The 23,062-nt window shown below is 55.7% G+C and overlaps 2 protein-coding genes across 3 annotated transcripts in view; both read left to right on the top strand.

The window, feature by feature from the left end:
* HNRNPUL1 (heterogeneous nuclear ribonucleoprotein U like 1) overlaps positions 1-12,132 on the top strand; it is a 38,503-nt gene extending 26,371 nt beyond the window's left edge. For both annotated transcript variants that reach the window (XM_049787152.1, XM_049787151.1), the window contains exons 9-15: positions 332-454; positions 544-672; positions 7,215-7,383; positions 7,791-8,081; positions 8,808-9,091; positions 10,236-10,427; positions 10,973-12,132. In XM_049787152.1, the coding sequence (XP_049643109.1) occupies positions 332-454; positions 544-672; positions 7,215-7,383; positions 7,791-8,081; positions 8,808-9,091; positions 10,236-10,427; positions 10,973-11,089 (1,305 nt within the window). In that variant the 3' untranslated portion in view covers positions 11,090-12,132. The remainder of the gene's footprint in view (positions 1-331; positions 455-543; positions 673-7,214; positions 7,384-7,790; positions 8,082-8,807; positions 9,092-10,235; positions 10,428-10,972) is intronic.
* A 2,879-nt stretch (positions 12,133-15,011) lies between these two features.
* CCDC97 (coiled-coil domain containing 97) lies at positions 15,012-22,071 on the top strand. Its single transcript, XM_049787196.1, has 5 exons — positions 15,012-15,084; positions 17,306-17,797; positions 19,280-19,555; positions 19,738-19,867; positions 20,809-22,071. Exons 1-5 carry the CDS (start codon positions 15,048-15,050, stop codon positions 20,927-20,929), a joined length of 1,056 nt encoding a protein of 351 aa, XP_049643153.1. The 5' UTR covers positions 15,012-15,047; the 3' UTR covers positions 20,930-22,071.
* Positions 22,072-23,062: the final 991 nt, after the last annotated feature.

Here is a 23,062-nt window from a genome sequence, read left to right on the forward strand (position 1 = left end):
AGCTGACCTTAGTTTGAATTCCTAACACTGAGCACCACAGGTTATGAGCCAAAAAATATGAAAGGGTGTAATGGGAATATGGGAGAAAAACAAATCTGGGGAAGTAGATAATACAGTGTGGTAAGTGCTTTCCTTGCATGAAGCCACCTGGATTCCACCCCCAGCATTTCATAGAGGACCCTGAGTACTGCCAGGAGTGATTCTGAGTGCAGTCAGGGACGGAACCTAGATGGGCTGTTTGCAGGACAGACATCTTCCCCACTGTACTATCACTCCAGCCCGCCATCCATCCTCTACTGCTGCTGCTAGCCTGCCCCCCCCTCTCCTCCAGATTCTGATGATGGTGGGCCTGCCCGCGGCTGGCAAGACTACCTGGGCCATCAAACATGCAGCTTCCAACCCCTCAAAGAAGTATAACATCCTGGGAACCAACGCCATCATGGATAAGATGCGGGTAAGGGTGGTTTTAACCTTTCCTTTGCTGCCTTCTCCGTCCTGGTGCTGCCCTATAAAAACCCTCACCTCTCACCACCTCTCTCCCAGGTAATGGGCTTACGGCGACAGCGTAACTACGCTGGCCGCTGGGACGTCCTGATCCAACAGGCCACACAGTGCCTCAACCGCCTCATCCAGATTGCTGCCCGCAAGAAGCGCAACTATATCCTAGATCAGGTACCAGCGATACTGGTTACCAGAGGATTCTCCCTCTCATCCTCTTTAATTCTTTCTTGGAGTGGGGATGGGGAGGACACTCAGCAGTGTCAGAGACTTCATGACTCTACTCAAGAGTGATCCCTGGCTGTATTCATGGACCGTGGTGGTGTCAGGAACATGAAGTTCTGTCACCACATCTAGTGCCTAGCTCTTTTATTCTTTTTAAGGTTGTGCCTGCTGGTCAGAACTCAGCCATACATTCGATCTTAGCCAGTCTGGGCTGGGCTGGGCTTGTGATATCTAAGAGCATGAGCCTTTGAGCTAGACAGATTAGGACTTGAATCTAACTTGAATCTCTCATTTCCCTCCTGCTTGCCTGTGGCTAGTGGCCATCAGCCCCATATCTCAGTCTCCTAGTCTGAGATGGGGCTATGGTGGCACCCTGGCCGAGCACACAGCCTGCGTATCGTGTGGCTAGTATTACTGGAGAGTAGTTCTTTCCCGCTTCTCAACAGCATGCGTTTGACTGAAGTGCTCATCTAAGTCACATGTTTCTGCTTTTCAGTTTCAAAAGTGGAATTCTTTTTTTTTTTTTTTTTTTTTTTTTTGGTTTTTTTTGTTTGTTTGGTTTTTGTTGGTTTTTTTCTTTTTTAGTTTTTGGGTCACACCTGGCAGCACTCAGGAGTCACTCCTGGCTCTACGCTCAGAGATGGCCCCTGGCAGGCACGGGGGACCATATGGGATGCCAGGATTCAAACCACCGTCCCTCTGGATGCAAGGCAAACACCTTACCTTCTTGCTATCTCTCCAACCCCAAGAGTGGGCTTCTTAACATCTAGTGACCTGGGAACCTTGGAAATTAAAAAGTAGAATTCTGTATGCAACTACAGATAGGCCCTTGGATTTAACTTTTCAGGCAGTTTATAGGACAAAAAGATGATTCATGATTGAGTGGCATTACGGATGGGTAAGGGACCCAAACAGGAACCCTGGGACCAGAGAGATAGCATGGAGGTAGGGCATTTGCCTTGCACACAGAAGGATGGTGGTTCGAATCCCAGCATCCCATATGGTCCCCTGAGTGCTGCCGGGTGTGACCCAAAAAAAACCCAGAAAAACAGGAACCCTGTGTCTGAGTGAGTTCACACTTGCAGCTGATAGTGGCATTTGACCTGAAAACATTGGGGCCGGCGAGGTGGCGCTAGTGGTAAGGTGTCTGCCTTGCAAGCGCTAGCCAAGGAAAGGACCTCCATTCGATCCCCCGGCGTCCCATATGGTCCCCCAAGCCAGGGGCAATTTCTGAGCGCTTAGCCAGGAGTAACCCCTGAGCATCAAACGCTGTGGCCAAAAAAAAAAAAAAAGAAAAAAAGAAAACATGCTCAAGTAGCAGATCCTTATTTGGAGCCTGTAAAGAAGTCTGTTCCTCAGCCTTGCATTTGTGCTTTCTTTCAAATGAACATGCAAATTGGTGAGCTAGTAGCATGCTGAGAACTTGGTTACTGTGAATTCAAAGAGGTCCTCATTTGGGGCTACTAGGGTATTATGCTGTTAGTGGTTGTCTTGTGAGATAGATGATTGGAACTTCCCAGGGAATATAGTATTCCAATCGATTTGAGGTTCCATCTTTCCGTCTGCTATTTCAGAAGAAATGATTCTCGTCTACTCTGTGAGTGACGTGAGCATAGTAAGAATAAGAAGTTGGCTTGTAACAATATGTAAGCCACTATGATCAAAATAAAAATTATATTAAAAAAAAAAGAAGTTGGCTTGTATAAACCAGGGGTTTCAAACTCAATTTACCTGGGGGCCGCAGAAAGCAAAGTCGGGGTGAGGCAGGGCCACATAAGGGATTTTGCTTACCGAATATTTGCAATAAAAAATCGCATTAGGGGCCGGGAAGGTGGCGCTAGAGGTAAGGTGTCTGCCTTGCAAGCGCTAGCGTAGGACTGACCGCAGTTCGATCCCCCGGCGTCCCATATGGTCCCCCCAAGCCAGGGGCGATTTCTGAGCACATAGCCAGGAGTAACCCCTGAGCGTCAAACAGGTGTGGCCCAAAAACCAAAAAAAAAAAAAAAAAAATCGCATTAAACATTTGCATACCCCGAACAGAACTGCTCGGGGTATGCGAATGTGTAATGCGATTTTTTTTCTTACTAATGCGATTTTTATTGCGATTATTCGGTAAGCGAATAATCGCGAATACTGCCATATTTGAAGGCCGGCCACAGGCCACAAAATGTTGTATGGAAGGCCACAAACGGCTCGCGGGCCATGAGTTCGAGACCCCTGGTATAAACAAAAACTGCAGGCACAGGATGAAAGTTAGGTGGAGAGGTCCTCACACCTTGAACGTTTCCCAAGGGCCCTGACAGCCCAGAGCTGTGCATGGCTCAGTGGGGCTAGACAGATGTTGTCAGCTTCAACTCAACCAGTGGAAAAGCTGGTACTGTCCATGTTTGGCATTCCCGTTGTCAGGTGTGACCCTGGTCTGCTACAGAGTCTCAGGTCTTAGATGGGCTGTTTTCTCCAGCTGTTTTCTCCTTGTTGACACAGGCCAGCTCTCTTTGCATGCACACATGTGCTTTTTCCGCTGGGTTTTCCTCCCCAGATTGAAATCATTCTTCTGGAATCCCCCTGCAGCCTGGCTGTGGGGCCTGGAGTGGGGACATGGAAACTCTTCCACGATTCCAGCTGGAAACAGCCTGGGCTTCCACCCTTACTTCCCCAAACTGCCACACCAGGTTTTGTTTGGGGGTTTTTTGGCCACACCTGTTAATGCTCAGGAGTTACTCCTGCTCCTGGGAACCATCTGAGACAGTTACCCGGGATTGAACCCAGGCCTGCTGTACTCTTAGGCAAGCACCCTCCCACTGTACTCACTTCAGCCTCTACACACACCAGCTTTACCGAACCATCTAACTCCTGTTTCTTGGTTCCCATCACTAGGGGCTGGGTGGGGGTTGCCAGGGGCCCAGAGGACCCTCAGTGTCCCATGTCTCTAAGCAGGTTGGGACTGGAAGAAACAGTTCCCAGGGAGAGGGCACTACATCTGGAGGGCTGGTTCCTGGCTCATGTGTTGATCTCCTGGCAACAGCTGCCGGCAGCCCCCAGTGGCCGCAGCACTGCTAGGTCAGCTCAGGGGCTCTGATCTCAGTGTTTGCTGTGGCAACCGCTACCAGCAGCGACCTCCCTTTTCTCCAGGAAAGCCAAGTATCTGTTCCTGCTGGTCTACACATTTTTCCCTTCTTCAAGCCAAAGTAACAGAGGCCGGGGTAGACTCGTAAACAGCTGGGAAGTGGCATCTGAGCGCCTGGGAGTCATGCTGCCCACCCACCTATAGGGATTAACTCTGCTGGCTAGAAGCACCTCATCTGTCCCCTCCTTGGGACAGGGACAGGCATGTCTCTCCCATAGCAATCTCTGTGGTGTTTTTTCAGTGTTGGGTCACACTCGGCTTGCTCAGGAGACAATATGGGGAGCCAGCCCGAACATGGGTCGGGCACATGCAAGGCAGGCCCCTACCCACTGTTCTGTCACTCTGTCCCTTTCTCCTGGGCATTCAGAGTAGTCAAGGTAGAGTTGCTTTTTGTGGGGAAGCCAACAGTGCAAGTAGTGTCCCGGTATTAATGTTCAAGCCACTGGCATTAATGCCAGGAGACAGTCTCATCAGTAACTGGAAGTGGCCAAATTCTAGCTCGGTACAATTCAGGATGCCTTCTGGGACCCATGGAGAGCAGGGAAAGACAGCATTTTTTTTCTCTAGCCTGAGGGGCCCTTTTGCCTTGTGTGGCCCAGGGTTCCTCAGCCACAACTCAAGGCACAGATTGTGATTCGTGGCTGCTCACCACTCAGCTGTTGCCCGTCCGGAAGCCTCACAGTGTTGCATGTGTTTGTGTGTCTGTTCATGTGTTCGTCTCATGTGTGAGGATCAGGAGCCTGGTGCCCTAGGTAATTGCTGCCAGACCTCATGACCCTGGCCCACCATCCACTAGCTTCCCATTCTCTGTATTTTTTTCTTTTTGGCTTTCTTCCCCACACCCCTTTGGGACCACACCTGGCTCTGCCCTCAGGAATCACTCCTAGCAGGCTCAAGGGATCCTATAGAGTGCCAGAGATCGAACCTTGGGTCATTGTGCAAGACAAGTGCGATTCCTGTGTCTTTTGTTTGTTTGGGGTTTTTTTTGGATTTTGGTTTTTGGACTAGCAGCCGGCAGCACTTGGGCTTTTCTGACTGTAGAGCTCAGAAATTGCTCCTGCAGGTTCAGGGGACCATAGGAGATGTCTGGGGTCGAACCCAGATCCATCCCCAGTCAGCTGCGTGCAAGGCAAACACCCGACCACTGTGACATCACTCCAAACCCCCCCCCCCCCTTCCTATGTCTTGGAGAATGATCTTTGTGCCTAGTTTCCCCTCAGTCTCCTTTCCCAGTGGAGTTTCTGCTCAGGCACAGTGTCGGTGCTGTGGGCCATATTTTCAGGACTACCCTGTGGGCAGATCCTCCTGCAGCCCATTGTCATATCTTTGACAAATCCTCACCAGAAGCTAGGAGAGGAGATGGTGGCCCCTGCCTCTCAGGTGGAACCAATTGATTCATTTGGGCTGCTTTTTGGCTCTCACACATAGTCAAAGGGCACAGACGGGATTTCCACCCCACGCTTGGCTTCTTTGAACCTCTTCCTGCTATCCCCATGTTTCTGGTGGATACTTCAATAGCTGAACCTTCCTGTCATCTGGGCTACTTGAATGCTTCTCTCAGTCAAGTGTCCACAGCACCCCACCCACTGACCTTTTTTAGGGGTGGGGGAGGTGCTGTTTCTTCAAAGTTGGCAATGAGTCAGGCCCTGAGCTCACCAATGGGTTTTATTCCTTCAGTCTTCACAGGAAGCAGATCCTGGTCACACTGTCCCTTTCAGGCTTGGAGACGCAATAACTGCGCAGTATATTGACTTTACAGAGGTGTGGTCTGAATCTCTGAGTGGAACTTGTGTGCCCAAAGTCACTTGGGTGTGAGATGGCCAGGTCAGATTACAACTGAGGTGTCCTGCCTGCCTGCTTCCGTGAAGGTGGCTCCATCTGGGATGGATGGCTGGGGGTCCCTCCTGATCCCTCCAATTTGAGAAAGCAACACTAAGGACTTAGGTTAAGGGTTACACTCAGACTTGACTCAACTCCCTTGCCCTGCCGGACTACATATTCAGAACACAAAGGGTTACTGTTCCTTTCTGCATAGCTCTTTATAGACTGGTCTCCTGAGCTCTCTGCTTCCCCTTTGGGAATCTGGCAGAGCCACTCAGAAGTTGAGGAGCTGGAGAGATAGCACAGCGGTAAGGCATTTGCCTTAGATGCAGAAGGACGGTGGTTCGAATCCCGGCATCCCATATGGTCCCCCGAGCCTGCCAGGAACGATTTCTAAGCATAGAGCCAGGAGTAACCCGAGCGCTGGCGGGTGTGACCCAAAAACCAAAAACCAAAAAAAAAAAAAAGAATGTGTTGGAGCACTGTGGGGGGTGGGTTAAGGTTTGATTCCAGGCACCATATGGGCTATTGAACAGCACAGGTGTGGTCCCAGGACAAGCAATAAGCACTGTTTCTTGTCATTCGGGAATGTTGCTTGGGTCAATACATGTGAGGTGCTGCGTTCAACCCCTGCCCTGCCATATCCCCAAATCCCTGTTTCCTGACCTGGAGTTCCCAGAGCAGACTGTATGCCTCGTTTGCATGAGGCACTGGCTTGCAGTTATTGGTGCTGTGTGTCCTTCCTAAGCATTGCCTGAAGTGACCTTAGAAACCTGCCATGCCCAATGAAGTGTGGTGGTCAGTTACCTGGGGGAAATACCTGTCCTTTTGTTGTTGGGCCACATCTGATGGTATTCGGGGATTAAACCCATGAAAAGCATACTTAGTCAGCTATCTCTGCTTCAAGGTAGCTATTTTTATCCACTGAATATAGGGGTTAGTCCCAAGTGGTGGTCAGGGGATATGAGAGCCCCACCAGCAATTCTCAGTCAGCTGGGCTGGTGGTTTAGTGCCAGGAGTGCAGAGCTGCTTGGGTCCTACAGTGCCAGAAATACCTACATCTCCCTAGTAGTGCAGTGCTCAGGACCATGTAGCACTCTGAGTTCAGCCTGGGTGTGGCGCCTCTACCTGTATCTAAAAGAACATGCGAGTTGGTGAGATGACATGGCAGTGGGATGGTCGTAGGCAGGAGTTGCAAGTCATCGCTGAGCACTGCTGGGACACACACCACCTTCTGGGAGAAAAGTGGACACATTCGGTGCAGGTCACCTCTAGGGAGCCAGGCAGTCAGCAGGAGAAGAGTCCTACTCTAAGCTTGAGACCTTGTGCTCTGAATTTTCAGATTGAAATAGCAACAGCAAGATCTAATGGTTCAGAAACCCACCTAGCCATTAGGAATTCTGGTCCTGGGACCGTGGGTGGACGATTTCTGCTTCTGTTAGGACAAGTGGTGTCTTAACCACAGGCCCTGGAATACAGAATATCCTACAGAAAAAGACAACTCCCTAACACACGTTCTCTTGCTGCTTCTTTCCTGCATTAGACAAACGTTTATGGGTCAGCGCAGAGACGAAAAATGAGACCATTTGAAGGTTTTCAGCGCAAAGCGATAGTCATCTGCCCTACTGACGACGACCTCAAGGACCGAACGATAAAGCGAACGGATGAAGAAGGGAAGGATGTCCCTGACCACGCTGTCTTAGAGATGAAAGGTAGGGGCTGGGGCAGCTCCCCACGCAGTCGTGGCTCATCCTGACTTCTACGTCTCCTGCTCTTTGCTCAATGCTTGGGTCCTGCTTCCATCCTCTGTGGTGTTGTGGGGAGAGAGCTTGTGTGTGAGCTCATCTGCCTCTGCCCAGCTCTGGTAGACTGACCTAACAGGCCTCCCTGGGCTGCTCTCATAAACCCAGCCGCCTAGGCCAGAGTGTTATTGAGCATGGGCTTGGTGAGGCTTCGCCACCTTTTGAAGAAAGAAAAAATCTTTGTTGGCCCTGGCAGGGAGGCTGGGCTCGGCCCTGCCTATCACACAGTGCCCCTGTCCCGTTCACCTGGCAGACCAGTGTCTGGGTTGGTGGGATCAGAGGCTGTTTGAGCGATGCTCACCCTTCCTTGCTTCTAGCCAACTTCATGTTACCGGACGTGGGGGACTTCCTGGATGAGGTGCTGTTCATTGAGCTGCAGCGGGAGGAAGCAGACAAGCTGGTGAAGCAGTACAACGAAGAAGGCCGCAAGGCCGGGCCGCCCCCGGAGAAGCGCTTTGACAACCGAGGTGGTGGCAGCAGCGGCGGCTTCCGAGGCCGAGGCGGTGGTGGTGGTTTCCAGCGCTATGATAACCGGGGCCCTCCTGGAGGCAACCGAGGAGGCTTCCAGAACCGAGGGGGCAGTGCTGGAGGCGGCAATTACCGAGGAGGTAAGATAGCTCGCTCTCTGTTCTCTGTCTCCTCTCTCCCTCTCTCTCTCTTTCCTCCTCCCTCTTTCTCCCTTTTGCCCTGTCCGTTTCCCCTCCCCCTTCAAAATAGGGATCAGGCCAAGTTGGGTCTGGTACTAGGGGTAAGAACTTTGAAATTTTTGTGCTGTTTTGTTTTCGGCTGAGAAAGCAGAAAAACCAGCTTAGTGCTGTTTGTTGGTCCCAGCCTGTCTCAGCTAACTCCATCAGAAGCAGCCAGAGCCCAGGTTTCCCCTATGTGTCTGTCTGACCATGACTGAACTCAATTCCCTGCTGTGACCTGGACGGATAACGCTCTTGGTGGCACTTTCTTGGTTCTGGACTCACTGGGAAAGTGAAGGTGCTGTGTCTTCAGCTGACACTGGGTTTGGGTCTTTGAGATCCTAAAGGCTTGGGAGGACTTGGACAGGCAAGGGTGCTGGCCAAGACTCGGGAAATGCTGGCCCCAGGCTGGCAGCTCTTCCTTATTGTTCCGCAGCTAGTGAGGTACTGGGGACCAAGTGGAACCCCGCTCCCTGCCAGGGACCAAGTCGGACCTGTCAGGCAGTATGAACCAAGTGTTCCCAGGGAAGGCATGTAGCCATGGGCAAGGGGGCTCAGGCTGCTATTATCCCCCTGCCTGGCCTCGTAGGGCCCCAACAGTCTTCAGACCCTGTCCTAAATGTCGCTGGTCTTTGCTGCTCCCTGCAGGTTTCAACCGCGGTGGAGGTGGTGGCTACAGCCAGAACCGCTGGGGGAACAATAACCGGGACAACACCAACAACAACCGTGGCAGCTACAACCGACCACCTCAGCAGCCACCGCCACCCCAGCAGCCACCACCCCCACAGCCACCACCACAGCAGCCGCTACCACCACCCAGCTATAGCCCTGCACGGAACCCTCCAGGGGCTGGCAGCTACAGCAAGAACAGTATCCCTGGCTCGACCGTCAATACCAGCACCCCTACTGTCAGCAGCTACACGCCCCCACAGGTAAGGAGCAGGCTGGGGAATCCCTCCGTGGCCCCCATCTTCCCACTGGCCTTTACCTGAGTTGGCTCTGGACAGCCTCCGTCCTTCCAACCCAAAGTGTGTCTGCCCATCCTCCCACCTGGCCTGTGGCAGGGAGGGAGGCAGAGAGAGAGAGGGAGAAACCATATAATTCCCTAAACATTACACGAGTGACCTCTGAATAATCCTGGATGGTCCCGTGAGTACCACTGGGTGTAGCCCCAAAACCACCAACTAAACAAATGGCCCCTTTCCCAGACTAGAGGAGGCTTGGATTTGGATAGGCCTAGTCCTCTGCACTGGAGTAGCTGCCAGCAATGATGGGGGGTGGGGGGCGGGGGGCATCCATAGATATGGACTCATGGTTGAGTCTAGCCCCACAACATCTGGCTTCTGAATTCCTCTTTGGATTCCTTTTAATCACAAGGGACTAGAGCTGTTAGAACTTTTAGGGTATTGAGGGGAGGGTGGTTTGGCACTTCCTGGGTGCACAGGTAGCAGACCAGATCTGGGCCTGGACTGACTGTGGCTCCACTGTAATACTCCTGCTCTGTACGGGATGACGGCTCAGCTCCATACTGAGCATGGGGGATTTCAGGCAAGGCCACACACCCTTGGGTCCAAGGGTACTTTCAGGGCCATTCCACACAGTTCTCAATGGCTATGGGGTACCAGGGGTCACACTTCGGGCCTTATGTGCATGACATGTACTTTTACCATTGGAGCCACACACCCAGCCCCATCTGTGTGGCCCTGACCAGTCACCTCCCTGGGCCACCCCTTCCTGCTGACAGGAAAAATAAATCCCCTGCTGGGGTCCACCATCAAGCTGCATATGAAAGGGACCCCACCATCTCTTTAGTATCCAGAGATGGGGCACGAGCTGACTGGAAAGGCTAGTTCTGGTGGTGTCACTCGTGTGTGTGTGTGTGTGTGTGTGTGTGTGTGTGTGTGTGTGTGTGTGTGTGTGTGTGTGTGTGTGTGTGTGTGTCTGTCTGTCTGTCTGTCTGTCTGTCTGTCTGTCTGTCTGTCTGACAGAGAAGAGGGGCCTACATCCAGCCCATCTGCCTGGGAGTCCTTGGGCCTTCCTCTGTGGGCTGAGCCCTGTTTCTCTATCCCCTTGCAGCCGAGTTACAGCCAACCGCCCTACAGCCAGGGTGGCTACAGTCAGGGCTACGCACCGCCACCCCCACCACCACCGCCACCCCCTGCCTACAACTACGGGAGCTACGCGGGCTACACCCCAGCCCCTTACACCCCGCCACCGCCCCCCACTGCACAGACTTACCCTCAGCCCAGCTATAACCAGTATCAGCAGGTAGGTGACACTCTGGGGAGACAAGAGGTCGGGGTGGACATGTCCAAAAGTCCTGTACAGGGCTATTCCCCATGAGTCATTTCTCATCCCCCAAAGATGGTTCTGGGAAATGATGGGACAGTGGGGAGGGCGCTTACCTTGCACGTGGCACCCCACAGGGTCTCTGAGCACCTTCAGGAGTGATTCTAAGTGCAGAGCCAGGAGGAACCCCTGAGCATTGAAGGAAAGGTTCAAGGTGGGGGGCGGCCTTCCAACTCAGACCAGCACTTGTTGGAGGGCCAATTTCGGGAGTGCTTGGCACTGGCTGCTTGGCCCATGCTGGCACGTGGCAGGCCCTCTGGTTCTCTTCAGCACCATGGCCAGTGACCTTTCTCTGGGGCTTCCATGTCTGTGATTAGAGCCTGAGTTTTTTCCCTCCTTAATCGGGCACTCACCCTCCCATAGTGCCTGAATTATCAGCCAAGCAGCCCCATCTCAAACGGAGTGGGGCCGGGGTGGGGTGGCGGAGTGTGGATCTGAAGGACTCTGGTTTTCTGTCTCCCCAGTATGCCCAGCAGTGGAACCAGTACTATCAGAACCAGGGCCAGTGGCCGCCCTACTACGGGAACTACGACTACGGGAGCTACTCGGGAAGCACACAGGGTGGCACGAGCACGCAGTAGCCAGCGTCCCAGGGCCCCTGGGGGCTCCTGCCGGCTCTCCACCAGCACCCACCTTGGCCTCTTCGTTTGCCCCCAGCAGGTCCCATGGTGCTGGGGGATGGGGTGCCCCAGGGCTGCCTCCCCTGAGGAGCTTTTTTCCCCACACGGGGCCGGGGTGTTTTCTCTGGATTCTGACAATAACCCTTCTTCCCTGTTTGTCCCCCGCCTCCGCTCCCCTCCCTCCTGTTTGACAGAAGACTCCTCTCTCCCTTGGTCAGACGCCACTGAGGCTGCAGTGACCGGGTTGGGGGATGCCTTCCAGGCCCCTGGGTCCGGCCCTCCCAGCTCCTCAGCTTCCCAGATTCCCATGCAGTTGGTTGTAAATTCTTCCAAGAGCTGTTTTACTGTCTACTTTTCAGGATTTAAAAAAAAAAAATCAAAAACTTTAAAAAAAAGAAACAAACCTATGAGTTCCAAAAGCAACATGCAGAGGGAAGAAGCAGTGACATTATTATTTTTTTTTGGTAATTATGCTTTTTTTTTTTAATTTTTAGAATTTGTCCATTTTTACTGTGGGTAGCTGTTGATATTTCATCACGATAACCATTGTGCTGAGTTCAGGTGACGGAGGGAGCCACAGCCTCACAACCACAGGATCAATTTTAACCTTTTTCTACCGTGTCTGTTTTCCAGAACATTGCACACAAGCTTCTGTGTTGAGTTGAATTGTAACTGCTTTTTGTATTTGGAGAGAGTGTGACTATTGAACTTGAAACCTTTTATTCCAGGTGTCTTGGTAGTTTCTGGGGGGACCTACTAGGTGAAAAGGAACAGGGATGGGGGCCTTCCCTTGAGAATACGCCATAGTGCCCATGTCAGTCTCCGAGGTGCCGGCCTAAGAGCTTTTCCTACCATCATCCTTGATTATTTTTACTTGCCTTTGATCCATACGTTTTAATAAGATTTTAACAAACTGCACTTATGAAGAAATGTGTTTGCCCTGTTTTGTTTGGTTTCAATAAATGACATGGCACCTCCTGGCAGGGAGTAAAGCAGGGTTGGAACCCAGAGTGTCACTGCAGTTGATCTTTCATGGGCTGGGGCCTTGTCAGGGTCATGTCACTCATTGAGCTCAGCTAAGGCACAGGCAAGCCTGGCCCCTTAGTGCTTGCTAGTATGCACCCTTCTACCTGGGGTCCTCAGTTGTTTCAGAGTGGCTCTAATTCCCCCACAGGGAATTTGCGAGTAGAGAATGCAGGTGAGGCCTCACAGATGGTGAGAGGCAGAGACCAAGGCTAGTCCATTGGTGGCCAGACTGCATGTGAAGGTCTGGCTTGTGGAATGGGATGGGACCATCTCACCCATCCTACTGGGTCCATGCTAGTGGGGTCCCGGGAACTGCCTTTTCCAGCCAGAACATACCAGGACTTGCTGTTTCTCTCCTTTTCTGGAGATCACAGAAACAAGGGTCCTGTACCTGCTCTCACTGGGTTCCTGGGACTCAGGTAGGCAAGACAAATCAAAAATTATAGAGCTTCCTGGGGAGGTTTCCTTTTTTTTTTTTTTTTTTTTTGGGTGGGGGGCTTTTTGACCACACTACTTTGGCATTGTATCTCAAAGCAGTACTCAAGGAGGCCTGGGGACACGTCAGTGACCCAAGTGGTTCTTTTGAGGCACCATCTTAGGGCCTGTCCTGGCCCTTTTGAGTTTTGGTATTTTTCTGTTCATTTTGTTTTGGGGACACACCCACCAGCCAGTGCTCAGGGGATTATGATCTGCTGAGGACTGAATCCAGAAATGCTGCGTGCTTGTGCTCCAGCCCTCTGAAAACCCTCCTTCCTGCCAGGGAATTTTTGTTTGGGGGCCAACCCCACTGTGCTCAGGGATTACAATCCTGGCAGGCTCAGGAGACCATATGGGATGCCAGGGGTCAAACCCTTGTACATCACCCACATACAAGGCAAGTTCCCTACCCGCAGTGCTATCACTCCAGCCCATGGAAATTTGTGAGCCAAAATAAAAATCTTGCCCTGCAGCCCATCCTTTGCACCGCGTTTCTTCAAGCCTGCTAGATTCCTCAGACCAATGATGGACTCTGCTGTCCCAGGGTCATGCGCTCAATTCCAATCCCATTTCACAGGAAGACTCAGAAACAGAAGGGGGAAAGGACAACTAGTTCAGAGTTCAGAGGTGGGTCTGATGAATGAGGAGTGGCTGCCACGGTTTGCATTTTGGGCTAAAAGAAAATGTAAACCTTTTCCCTGGCAGTCCTGCGCCCTCTGCTGGCCCCTTCGGGTAAGGCACGTTACCAGGCGACTCCCCAGTATTGTCAAACCTGAGAGCCGCTTAAAAGCAGATCCCTTATTTCGAGAATGCAGACGCGGGGGGCTTCCCCCCACCCCCTTGCTTCTGGCAAGTTTCTGTGTAGCCGTCCTGGTCTCCGGTTTCCCCATGTCACTTACCAGCTTCCACAGGGTGCAGGAGCTCCCGCTGCACCTGCTTACAAGATCTGTCGTGCCTGACCCCTAGAAACCGCATCCTCCAAGTCTCAACACTCCTTCGAAAATCGTTGGCTACGTGCATGGGATTTTGCACAAAGCTCTGAAACTCCAAGTTCTGTTCAAGTTGGAACTTTCCCGTTCATGATGCCACTAGAGTCTGCACCGACCAGGGCTCCCCGCGCGTTCTCTGGGTCACTTCGGATTTTTCCCTACCTCCTTCCTTCAGGCCTAACTTAGGTTTTCTGCCGAAGGTCTGGGCGGGCCAGGCTCGCCCAGTTGACAAAAGGCTACCCAAATGCTCGCTGGTGACTAGCCATCATCGAGGGCAAATTGGGGACCCTAGGAGGTGACCTTCCACCCCAAAGTTTTCTTAACCGGACGAATGACAGCGAAACGTTTTTGGTGGCTTTTTGTTTTTGGTCACACCTGGCAGCGCTCAGGGGTTACTCCTGGCTCTACGCTCAGAAATAGCCCTTGGCAGGCTCGAACCACCGCCCTGCATTCAAGGCACACGCCGTCTCCATGCTATCTCTCCGGTCCTTTTTTTTTTTTTTTGGTTTTTGGTTTTTGGTCACACCTGGCAGCGCTCAGGGGTTATTCCTGGCTCTAAGCTCAGAAATGGCTCCTGGCAGGCTCGGGGGACCATAGGGATGCCGGGATTCAAACCACTGTCCTGCATGCAAGGCTAACGCTCTCCGTCCATGCTATCTCTCTGGCCCAGCGAAACGTTTTAAAAAGCTGTTCAGGGGGGCCCGGAGAGATGGCACAGCGGCATTTGCCTTGCAAGCAGCCGATCCAGGACCAAAGGTGGTTGGTTCGAATCCCGGTGTCCCATATGGTCCCCCGTGCCTGCCAGGAGCTATTTCTGAGCAGAAAGCCAGGAGTAACCCCTGAGCATCGCCGGGTGTGGCCCAAACCCCCCCCCCAAAAAAAAAGCTGTTCAGGGGTGCAGGAATAAGAACCGCGGTAGGGCGTTTGCCTTGCACGCGGACAACCCGGGACAGACCCGGGTTCGATTCCCGGCATCCCAGAAGGTCCCCACCCCGACCCTGCCAGGAGTGGCCCTGAGCGTCGCCGGGTGTGACCTAAAAACAAACAAAAAGGCTGTTCAGGGGGCTGGAGCTTTGCCTTGCACGCGGGCGACCCGGGTTCGATCCCTGGGAATGCCAGCACAGTGACTTCTGAGCACAGAGCCAGGTGTAAGTCCTGGGCATCGCCGGGGGTGCCCAAAAAGGGGGTGGGGGAAGGCTGCTCAAAGCCCTCCTGGCTCCCTTGGACCCACGGCCTCTTCTTTCCTTCCCGCTGGCTGTTCCCTGGACGTGCACGCGCAGGCGGTGCGTTTCTGGCCGGAACGTGGCTGCGGGGCCCCCGCGGAGCACCCGGACCCGGAAGTGCGCGGCGCCGGAAGTTGCGCGCCACGCACCGGAAGTGTGGCCGGGCCGTACGACCGCGGCGCTTGGGGCTCCTGGAGCGTCGGGATGGACGTAGCGGCGGCGCCCCGTGAGGCCGAGGAAGGTGAGGGGAGGCGGCGGGAGGTGGGAGGCGAGACCCCGTAGATACAGGACTCGAGGGACCCCAGCCCCTCACCCCTCCCTGCGCGGGCGCCGCCGAGTTGCCGGCGCGCCCGTCGCTTTAGGGGCCTCGGCGAGCCGGCTCTGACCCTTGACCTCTGACCCCTGACCCCGGGCCATCCCGGCTCCCTCTCGGGGCCCCTGCACCCCGCCCCGCCTCGCCTTCCTCTAGGACCCCAAAATGCAATGCACTCCGTCTGAACTTCACCCACAGTAAAGTGTGAAAGTGTTTCAAACCACCACCCCCCCAATCTGCCTCTTGATTCCTTCCATGCCGCCTTCCAGATCCCATTTCTGGGGCCCTGGGTGGGGATGTTCTTTGCGTATCTTAACTGCACCCCGAAAGGGGTCCCGACGACCACACACCCCCGGCTTCAAACCGAGCCACCCCTCTCCCGCCTTCACATTTCCCTGCCTTTCTTTTCTGTCTCTCCCGTTCCCGGCGTTGCGCTTTGACTCTTGAGTTTTTGCAGCCCCTCTCCCCCAGATCTGAAGGCCCAAAGTCTGGGATCAGTGTCATTGATTTGAGGCCCAGGTGTGGCGGGACTGTGGGGAGCACCGTCAGAGGTGAAGGGAGGGCCTGTCACTTGCTCCTGAGCCGAGGGACCCCCCCATCACTGCAACCTCTGCTGCTGCCTGGCACTATTTTACAGGGGGCCAGGGACCATTTTTCATCAACTCACAGCCCCCGGCTGATCTTCTCATCCCTTGAATTCTGGTTTGATTTCTGCTGATACACACAGCAGCCTCTTAGATGCCCCCCTAGGCGCTTAATACTGTCCATGCTGGCCTTGGCGCCTTCCCTCATTCTTTTTGTTGTTGTTTATTTTTGGGTCATACGCGGCAGCGTTCAGGGGTTACTCCTGGCTCTACGCTCAGAAATCGCTTCTGGCAGGCTCCGGGGACCATATGGGATGCTGGGATTCGAACCACTGTCCTGCATGCAAGGCAAACGCCCTACCTCCATGCTATCTTTCTGGCCCCCTTTTCTCGTTCTTGCTTCAGTCTGTGCTCACTTAGGGACCATGTGGCCAGTCACCACCCCCAGAGACCTGAAGAACTCGCAAGCCGCAGCCCCTCAACATCCTTCACTGTACCTTTATTCTAGCCCATCCTCCACAGCCCTGCCCTGGCCTTGCTCAGCCTTCTCTTGCCTTACATCTGCAGATATTCCCTGCCCCACTGGGCTAGCTGAAGCGACTCACCCAGGCTGCTACGTCCCGTGTAGTTCACGAGCCTGCCCTCCTGGTACCAGTGCAAGGGCCACAGTTGTCTCTGAGCCCAGGGCCTGGCATGGATTTGGGCACAGGAGAGACAGACTGAGCTTATTCCAAGCCAGTGAGGCTACTACTAATGGTTCGGCAGGGGCTGAGTCATGAATGAAATGGGCTCTGCCCCTCTCTGCCCTAAAAATTGTAGCTTCTCCCCCCCACCCATTCAGCACACACCCCCAAAATTCCATCCTTTCTCCTTTAGATTTCAGCATATCAACTGGAACTAAACGCACGTTTTGCAGGCACTGGGGGTAGAGAGGCGGAATCCTTAGCTGGCACCCAGGTGGCCTGAGAGGCACCACCAGGGCTGCAATCCTGTGTAGAGACCCTGAAAATGCAGCCTGCTCGGGCTCCGCTGTGCTGGGGATCTCCCTGTATCCTGAGGTCCTAGGGGTCACCAGGGTTATACACAGAGATGCTCAAAAGGGACCGTGTGGTACTAGGGTTTGAACCCAAACAGTATGTCTAGAACCCCTGACTGCTCTTCTCCATCCTGACCACTCCTCTATTTTTGGGGGGTGGGATTCTCAGGGGCTACTCCCAGCTCTGCTCAGGGATCCCTCCTGGTGACGCTTGGGGAACCACTAACTGCTGGGAATCAAGGCAAGCACTTCTTGTCCATCTCTCAGCCCAGTAATTATTGGTTTGGGAAAGGTAATAGGGGGTATTTGAGCCACACCCGGTGGTGCTCAGGGGACCTTACAGGGCACCAGGGATAGAACCTTGGTTAGCTCTGTGCAGGGCCAGCACCCTCCCCGCTGTCTCATGATTATGTTGTCAATTTTGAGCGTTTGTCCCCTCATACACTATCAACTTGGGACATGCTGTCATTATTTGAGCCTAGAGTAGAATGGGCACCCACTTTGCTAAAAGTTCCCCCTCTCCCCACAGGCTGCCTGGAGCACTGGGGGGAGCTCAGCCAAGGGCCTAACCCTCCCGGACACCAAGACAAAGTAGAAGCCACCAAGGGAGAGCCCCAGGCCCTGGACAATGGCAACGACATTGGTGATGATGACATGGACGACATCAATGGCGTGTATGTGCCTCCTGGGACTGAGAAGGCGGCAGTGAGGGCCATGCTGCGGGCCGTGGCCGCCAGCCGCCTGCCAGTGTGCAGCCAGCAGCAGGGCGAGCCCGAGCTGACGGAGCCCCAGAAGGTGGCCATCCTGGGGCGGCTGTACCAGGACAAGCCGCTGGTCTTCCTGGAGCGCTTCCGCACAGGGCTTCGCGAGGAGCACCTGGCCTGTTTCGGACACTTGCGCGGTGACCACCGGGCCGACTTCTACTGTGCCGAGGTGGCCCGACAGGGCGCCGCCCGGCCCCGCACCCTGCACACCCGCCTTCGGAACCGGCGATACGCTGCCCTGCGGGAGCTCATCCAAGGTGCCAAAACAAGGGTTGAGCAGCACAGAAGGCTAGAGACCATGGGCGGGGGACAGGAAGTAGGAAGCTGGGAAAAACGTGAAGGGATGGAAAGAGGCTGTGGGTAACAAGCAGGAAGGGGCCAGGGATGAGGCTCTGTAGTAAAGCTCACGCTTTGATCCCTGTCACCACAAAAAAGAAGGGTTGGGGGAGTCAGTGAGATAGTGCAGGAGTGAGGCCACAATGCCTGGCCTGCAGCTGACCTGCATTTGATTCCCGGTCACTACATGGTTCTCAGGGCATGCAGGGAAGGAAGGAGTGGCCCAGGTATGCCCAGGCCCTAATACTGAGCTGATGACCCCATTTTGAGCCCTGCGCACCCACCCAACCCAGGCTACTAATAATGGTTCTAATTGGGAACCACTGGGAAAGCCAAAGAAAAGGGAAGGGATTTGAGTTCGGGACCTGCACAGGGTTGTAGAGCACTTGCTTTGCATGTGGGGGTCCCAGGTTTAATCCCTGACACCCTGTGGTTGTCCCCCAATCTGGAAGTAGTCCCTGAAGACTACTGAGTGTAGAGGCTGGAGAGATAGCATGGAGGTAGTGTGTTTGCCTTGCATGCAGAAGGACGGTGGTTCGAATCCCGGTATCCCATATGGTCCCCCGAGCCTGTCAGGAGTGGTTTCTGAGCATAGAGCCAGGAGTGGCCCCTGAGCGCTGCCGGGTGTGACCCAAAAACAAAAACAAAAAAAAAAACGACGAACAAAAAGCGGGACTGGAGCAATATAGCACAGTGGTAGGGTGTTTGCCTTGCATGCGCCAACACAGAAAGGGCCCGGTTCGAATCCTGGCATCCCATATGTTCCTGAGACTGCCAGGAGCCATTTCTGAGCGCAGAGCCAGGAGTAAACCCTGTGACTCAAAAACAAACAAACAAATAAATAAACAAAGCAGGGCCCAGGGATAAGCATATCAGTATTTGTCCAGGGGCCAAATCACTATTTCAGACACCCAGGCCCATGGGTAAGGCTCTTGCCTTGCATCTGGCTGACCCGGGTGCAATTCCGGGCATTCCATATGATCCCCCTTAGCATCACCTGAGCACACCCAGGCCTTCCTGAGCAGATACGTGAAAGCCACAAAGAAATTATAGATTCCAGGGCTGGAGCCATAGCACAGCGGGGAGGGCATCCCACATGGTCCCCCCTGTGCCTGCCAGGAGTGATTCCTGAGCACCACCGTTGTGACCCAAAATGGAAATGGAAAAAGGTACGGGAATGGGGGTGCCAGGCAGAGACAAGGGAGGAAAGGAAATGAGGGGCAAGGGGGCCTGGGCATCCATCCGAGGCTATGGCAGCGCCTCTCAGCTCCTACTCCAGGGAGAGAGCTCATGGGTCTGTGCGCGGGCGCCCCCGTGTGGACGGAACACCTTTCTGCAGCAGCCTGGGCTCCCTGCTGGGGCACACCCTCACCCCTCACTCACGCCCGCCCGTCTCCCCCCAGGGGGCGAGTACTTCAGCGACGAGCAGATGCGCTTCCGGGCGCCGCTGCTGTACGAGCAGTACATCGGGCAGTACCTGAGCCCCGAGGAGCTGAGCGCCCGCACCCCCGCGCCCGTACCCACGCCTGGCACCCCGGCCCCCGCCGCCTGCCCGCTCTCCGACCTGCTGCTGCAGTCCTTCCAGGAGCGCGAGCTGCAACGCCGCCTGCTCCAGCAGCAAGAGGAGGAGGAGGCCTGCCTGGAGGAGGAGGAGGACGAAGGTGGCAGCGACGAGGAAGGTGAGGGCATGCCAGGGGCCCCAGGGGCCGGGCCTTAACATCCCCTCCCTGTCTTCCCCAGTGCCCAGTCCTGCCCGCCAGGACCCCAAGAGGCCCGTCACCTAGAACTCGGGCTCCCCTCTCCCACAGCCGCCGGGGGACCTGTGTGCCTCGCGCCCCCTCACTGGGCATCTCCCCTCCAGACCCTGCTGCCACCAGTGATGCGGAGACCTGGGTCCCCGACTCGGAGGAGCGGCTGATCCTGCGGGAGGAATTCACCAGCCGCATGCACCAGCGCTTCCTCGATGGCCGCGACGGGGACTTCGACTACAGGTGCCTGCGCGGCCGCACCGCCTGCTTCTGGGGGGGTCCACGGGAGAAGCATGGGTGGGAGGCAGGCTTGCCAGGGCTTAGGGGCTAGCTCAGCTGTTCTCCTGCCGGGAGAACTTGGAGTGAATGTTTTTGTTGGGGTGAAGGTGGCCTGGGGGTGTATCGTGCCAAGGTCCCTCCAGGACCCCAGTGCCCCCCCCACCAGGATCAGCGGGCGATTTGTTGTTTCAGTGTGACTCGGGCTGAGACCAGAGCCCCTGCTTTGAGAAGGATGGTGGGAGGGAGGGAGTCACTCCAGAGCTGGGGCCCAGGGGCTCGTCAGCCATACACTGCAGAGGGCCTACGCCTGACACTACCTTGCTGTCCTCAAAGCCTGGGGCCCCGAGGAGCCGGTGCCAGAGTGAAAAATAGGAAATGTGGGTTGGGGTCCAGTATCCAAAGGAGCAGGGGACATTGCTGGCTTGGAGTTCCCCTACTGGGGTACTTTCTAGCGCAGGGGCAGGCCCAGAGGCATTGAGGTGGGCCATAGGAAATATGGGGGGCCCTTAGGGCTCTGTATCCTCTATCTACCAGGGTTCTTGGCCTGGATGGGGTGTCAGGCAGCAGATCATCCCCCAAGTTCAGGGTTATGTCCATGAACAGACAGGACATTGGGGGCATGTAGGCCAGCAGGTGAGCATTGATCACTGGGCCCTGGGATGAGAGTTACCTTCTAGGACCTTTTGTTTTCAGCCACACCCACAGTCCAGGGGCTACCTCCATTTCAGTGCTGGGTTGAACCCTGGCCTCTGGCTCACCATCAGCCTTGTTCTGTTGGCTGTAGAAAACAACCCTTTGCCGGGGACCCTGAAACCATTTGGTTCCTTCACCATCCGTGGGTGGCCTTGACTTGGTGGTGACTGAGAGAGTGGCCAGGAGCCTCTGACAGCCCCGTCCCCCTGCAGTGCAGTGGACGACAACCCCGACTTCGACAACCTGGACATTGTGGCCCGGGACGAGGAGGAGCGGTACTTCGATGAGGAGGAGCCTGAGGATGCACCCAGCCCCGAGCTGGACAGGGACTGAGGAGACTGGGCCTGGTTGAGGCACCTAACGGGGCCCCCATCCTGCTGCTGGGGTCCCCCAACCTTGCTCCCAGTCCCACCTCTGGTGGCCTCAACATCTTTCACCTCCGCCAGTGCTCCCGGTTTCCACAGACCCAGGACGCACCTCTGGGGTCCTGCCGTCTGTCCGTCCCTGTCCCTGTCCCTACATCTGTTTCCCATTTCACACTCTGGTTCCAGTCTTCCCCCACAGCTAAGGACCGTGGCCAGCACCATCCAGGGCCTAGGGGCCACCTGTCCTTTCCTGTCCACCAGGTTCCTGGCATGGGAGGGTCAGACATGGACAGCACCAGCGATCACAGTCTTGGGGGTGCTGCAGAGAAGGGGAAGGGGGGGGACCCTCCCCTCCAACCCCCCTCAGCCAGCACCAGTTTTCCCTTCCCTCCTTCCTCTGCCTCCCTCACCCTCTCCTGTTTACACTCCCTGAAGACGCAGGCTGTTATCATGGGGCCTGAGTCATCCCCACACGCAGCCTCACAGCCTTCCCGGGGGCCCCCAGCCGGCCACAGGCCCGCCCCGCCGAGCCCCTCGCCGCCTGCCCGGGCTAATGGGAGCCAGATGGCCGCCTGTGACTCAGCCTCAGCCTGTGGGAACCCAGGCATCCCGCCTTCCCAGGCCCCCACCTCCAGCTGCTCCCCCAGGACACACACAGGGTCCAGCTGCTGGGGGACGCCCCAGAGGCCAGGGTCAGTGGGTGGACCCAGGGGACCCCTGGCTCCAGTGAGTGGAGGCACCCTGCCCCGTCAGTGGGACCCCAGGGAGAGGGGACCCCAGGCCTCTTGGGGCCATGGTCTTTGACACCAGCTTAGGGCTCATCTTTGCCCTCTGGGCTAGCCAGAACCAGGGGGAAACCACAGGCCTGAGGCGCTGCAGGGGGCTGGGCCACGAACCCCCTGCACTTAAAATCCAAAACACCAGTCAGCCAGCGAGGGGCAGGCCAGACCTTCCCAGGCCCTGCATCTGAGGTCTCCCCACTCCAGCCCCCACCCGGAACAAGGATTAGAGCATTTATCTCGGTGCTTGCCCCCTGTCCTTGGAGGGTCTATGCCAGGGACCAGGCCCCCGCTGGGTTTGTGGTCATGTCTGTCATTCATTAAACCCCTTTGTGATACACCTCGGCTGTCTTCCCTGTGTTCCCTACAGGAAGCTGTGAGGGAGGTGGCCTGGAGCCTGCCAGTTAGTCAGATGGTGGCCAGGAGACAGAGGTGGGGCCTGTGGGGGCCCAAGGCCGAGACACACCCCCTGTCCCCACTGGGAGCCACTGAGGCCCTGAGGTGCCCCCAGTCCTGGGGCCTGGGTGGGCGGAGAGGCTGAGTCAGGGAGAGAGGCCTGACTAGGGGTGGGCTGGCGGACATCCGGTCCCCACCCTGTGTCTCCTGCCTGTCTGACACCTTGGTGGGATCTGCCAGCCCAGCACCTCAGCCCCCACTTCTGCCCTCTGCACCTGGGGCCCTGTCTGTCCTCATCCCTTTCTCCTCCCTGCGCCTCTGCCCTCTCCCTGGCCATTCCCAGTCTGAACTTGTCCCTGTCCCTTTCCTGGGGAGGCGTTGCCCGCCCAGCTCCTGCTTCTCCTCCCCCCTTTTTTCCTATCCATCTCCCTGGGGCCTCCCAGCCACCCCCACTTGGGTCTCTGTCCCTGAGGCTGGGGAGCCTGGCAGAGGCGTCCAGGATAGGCTCCCCGTGGCCCCCGGGAGCCCAGAATGAGGGGCCACTGCCTTGCCCCCGCCTGTCTGGCCAGAATAAGTGTCTGAGCTGTGGCCTGATCGCCCCCGCCGCCGGGCCCTGCCTGGCTGTGGCCGCCCCGGGCCTGGCCCGAGTAAACAGCCACCAGCAGCCGGGATATTTATACCCAGGCCGGGCGCAGGTCCAGTGCCCACCACAGCCCTTGCCCTGCCCGCCACCGCCAGCCGAGCCAGCGTGGCACCAGCCAGCAAAGGGGACACACCAAAGGCGCAGCCTCCACTCAGCCCAGCGGCCACTGGGCGCCACACACAGGATGCCAGTGGCCTCGGCAGCGGGGATACACGGTGGCCCCCCACCCCACCCTGGAAAACCCCAGCATGCCTGAGGGCAAAGGTGCAGGCACACCAAGGAT

This window comes from Suncus etruscus, chromosome 14 (genome assembly GCF_024139225.1).
Source record: "Suncus etruscus isolate mSunEtr1 chromosome 14, mSunEtr1.pri.cur, whole genome shotgun sequence".
NCBI classification, from domain to species: Eukaryota; Metazoa; Chordata; class Mammalia; order Eulipotyphla; family Soricidae; genus Suncus; species Suncus etruscus.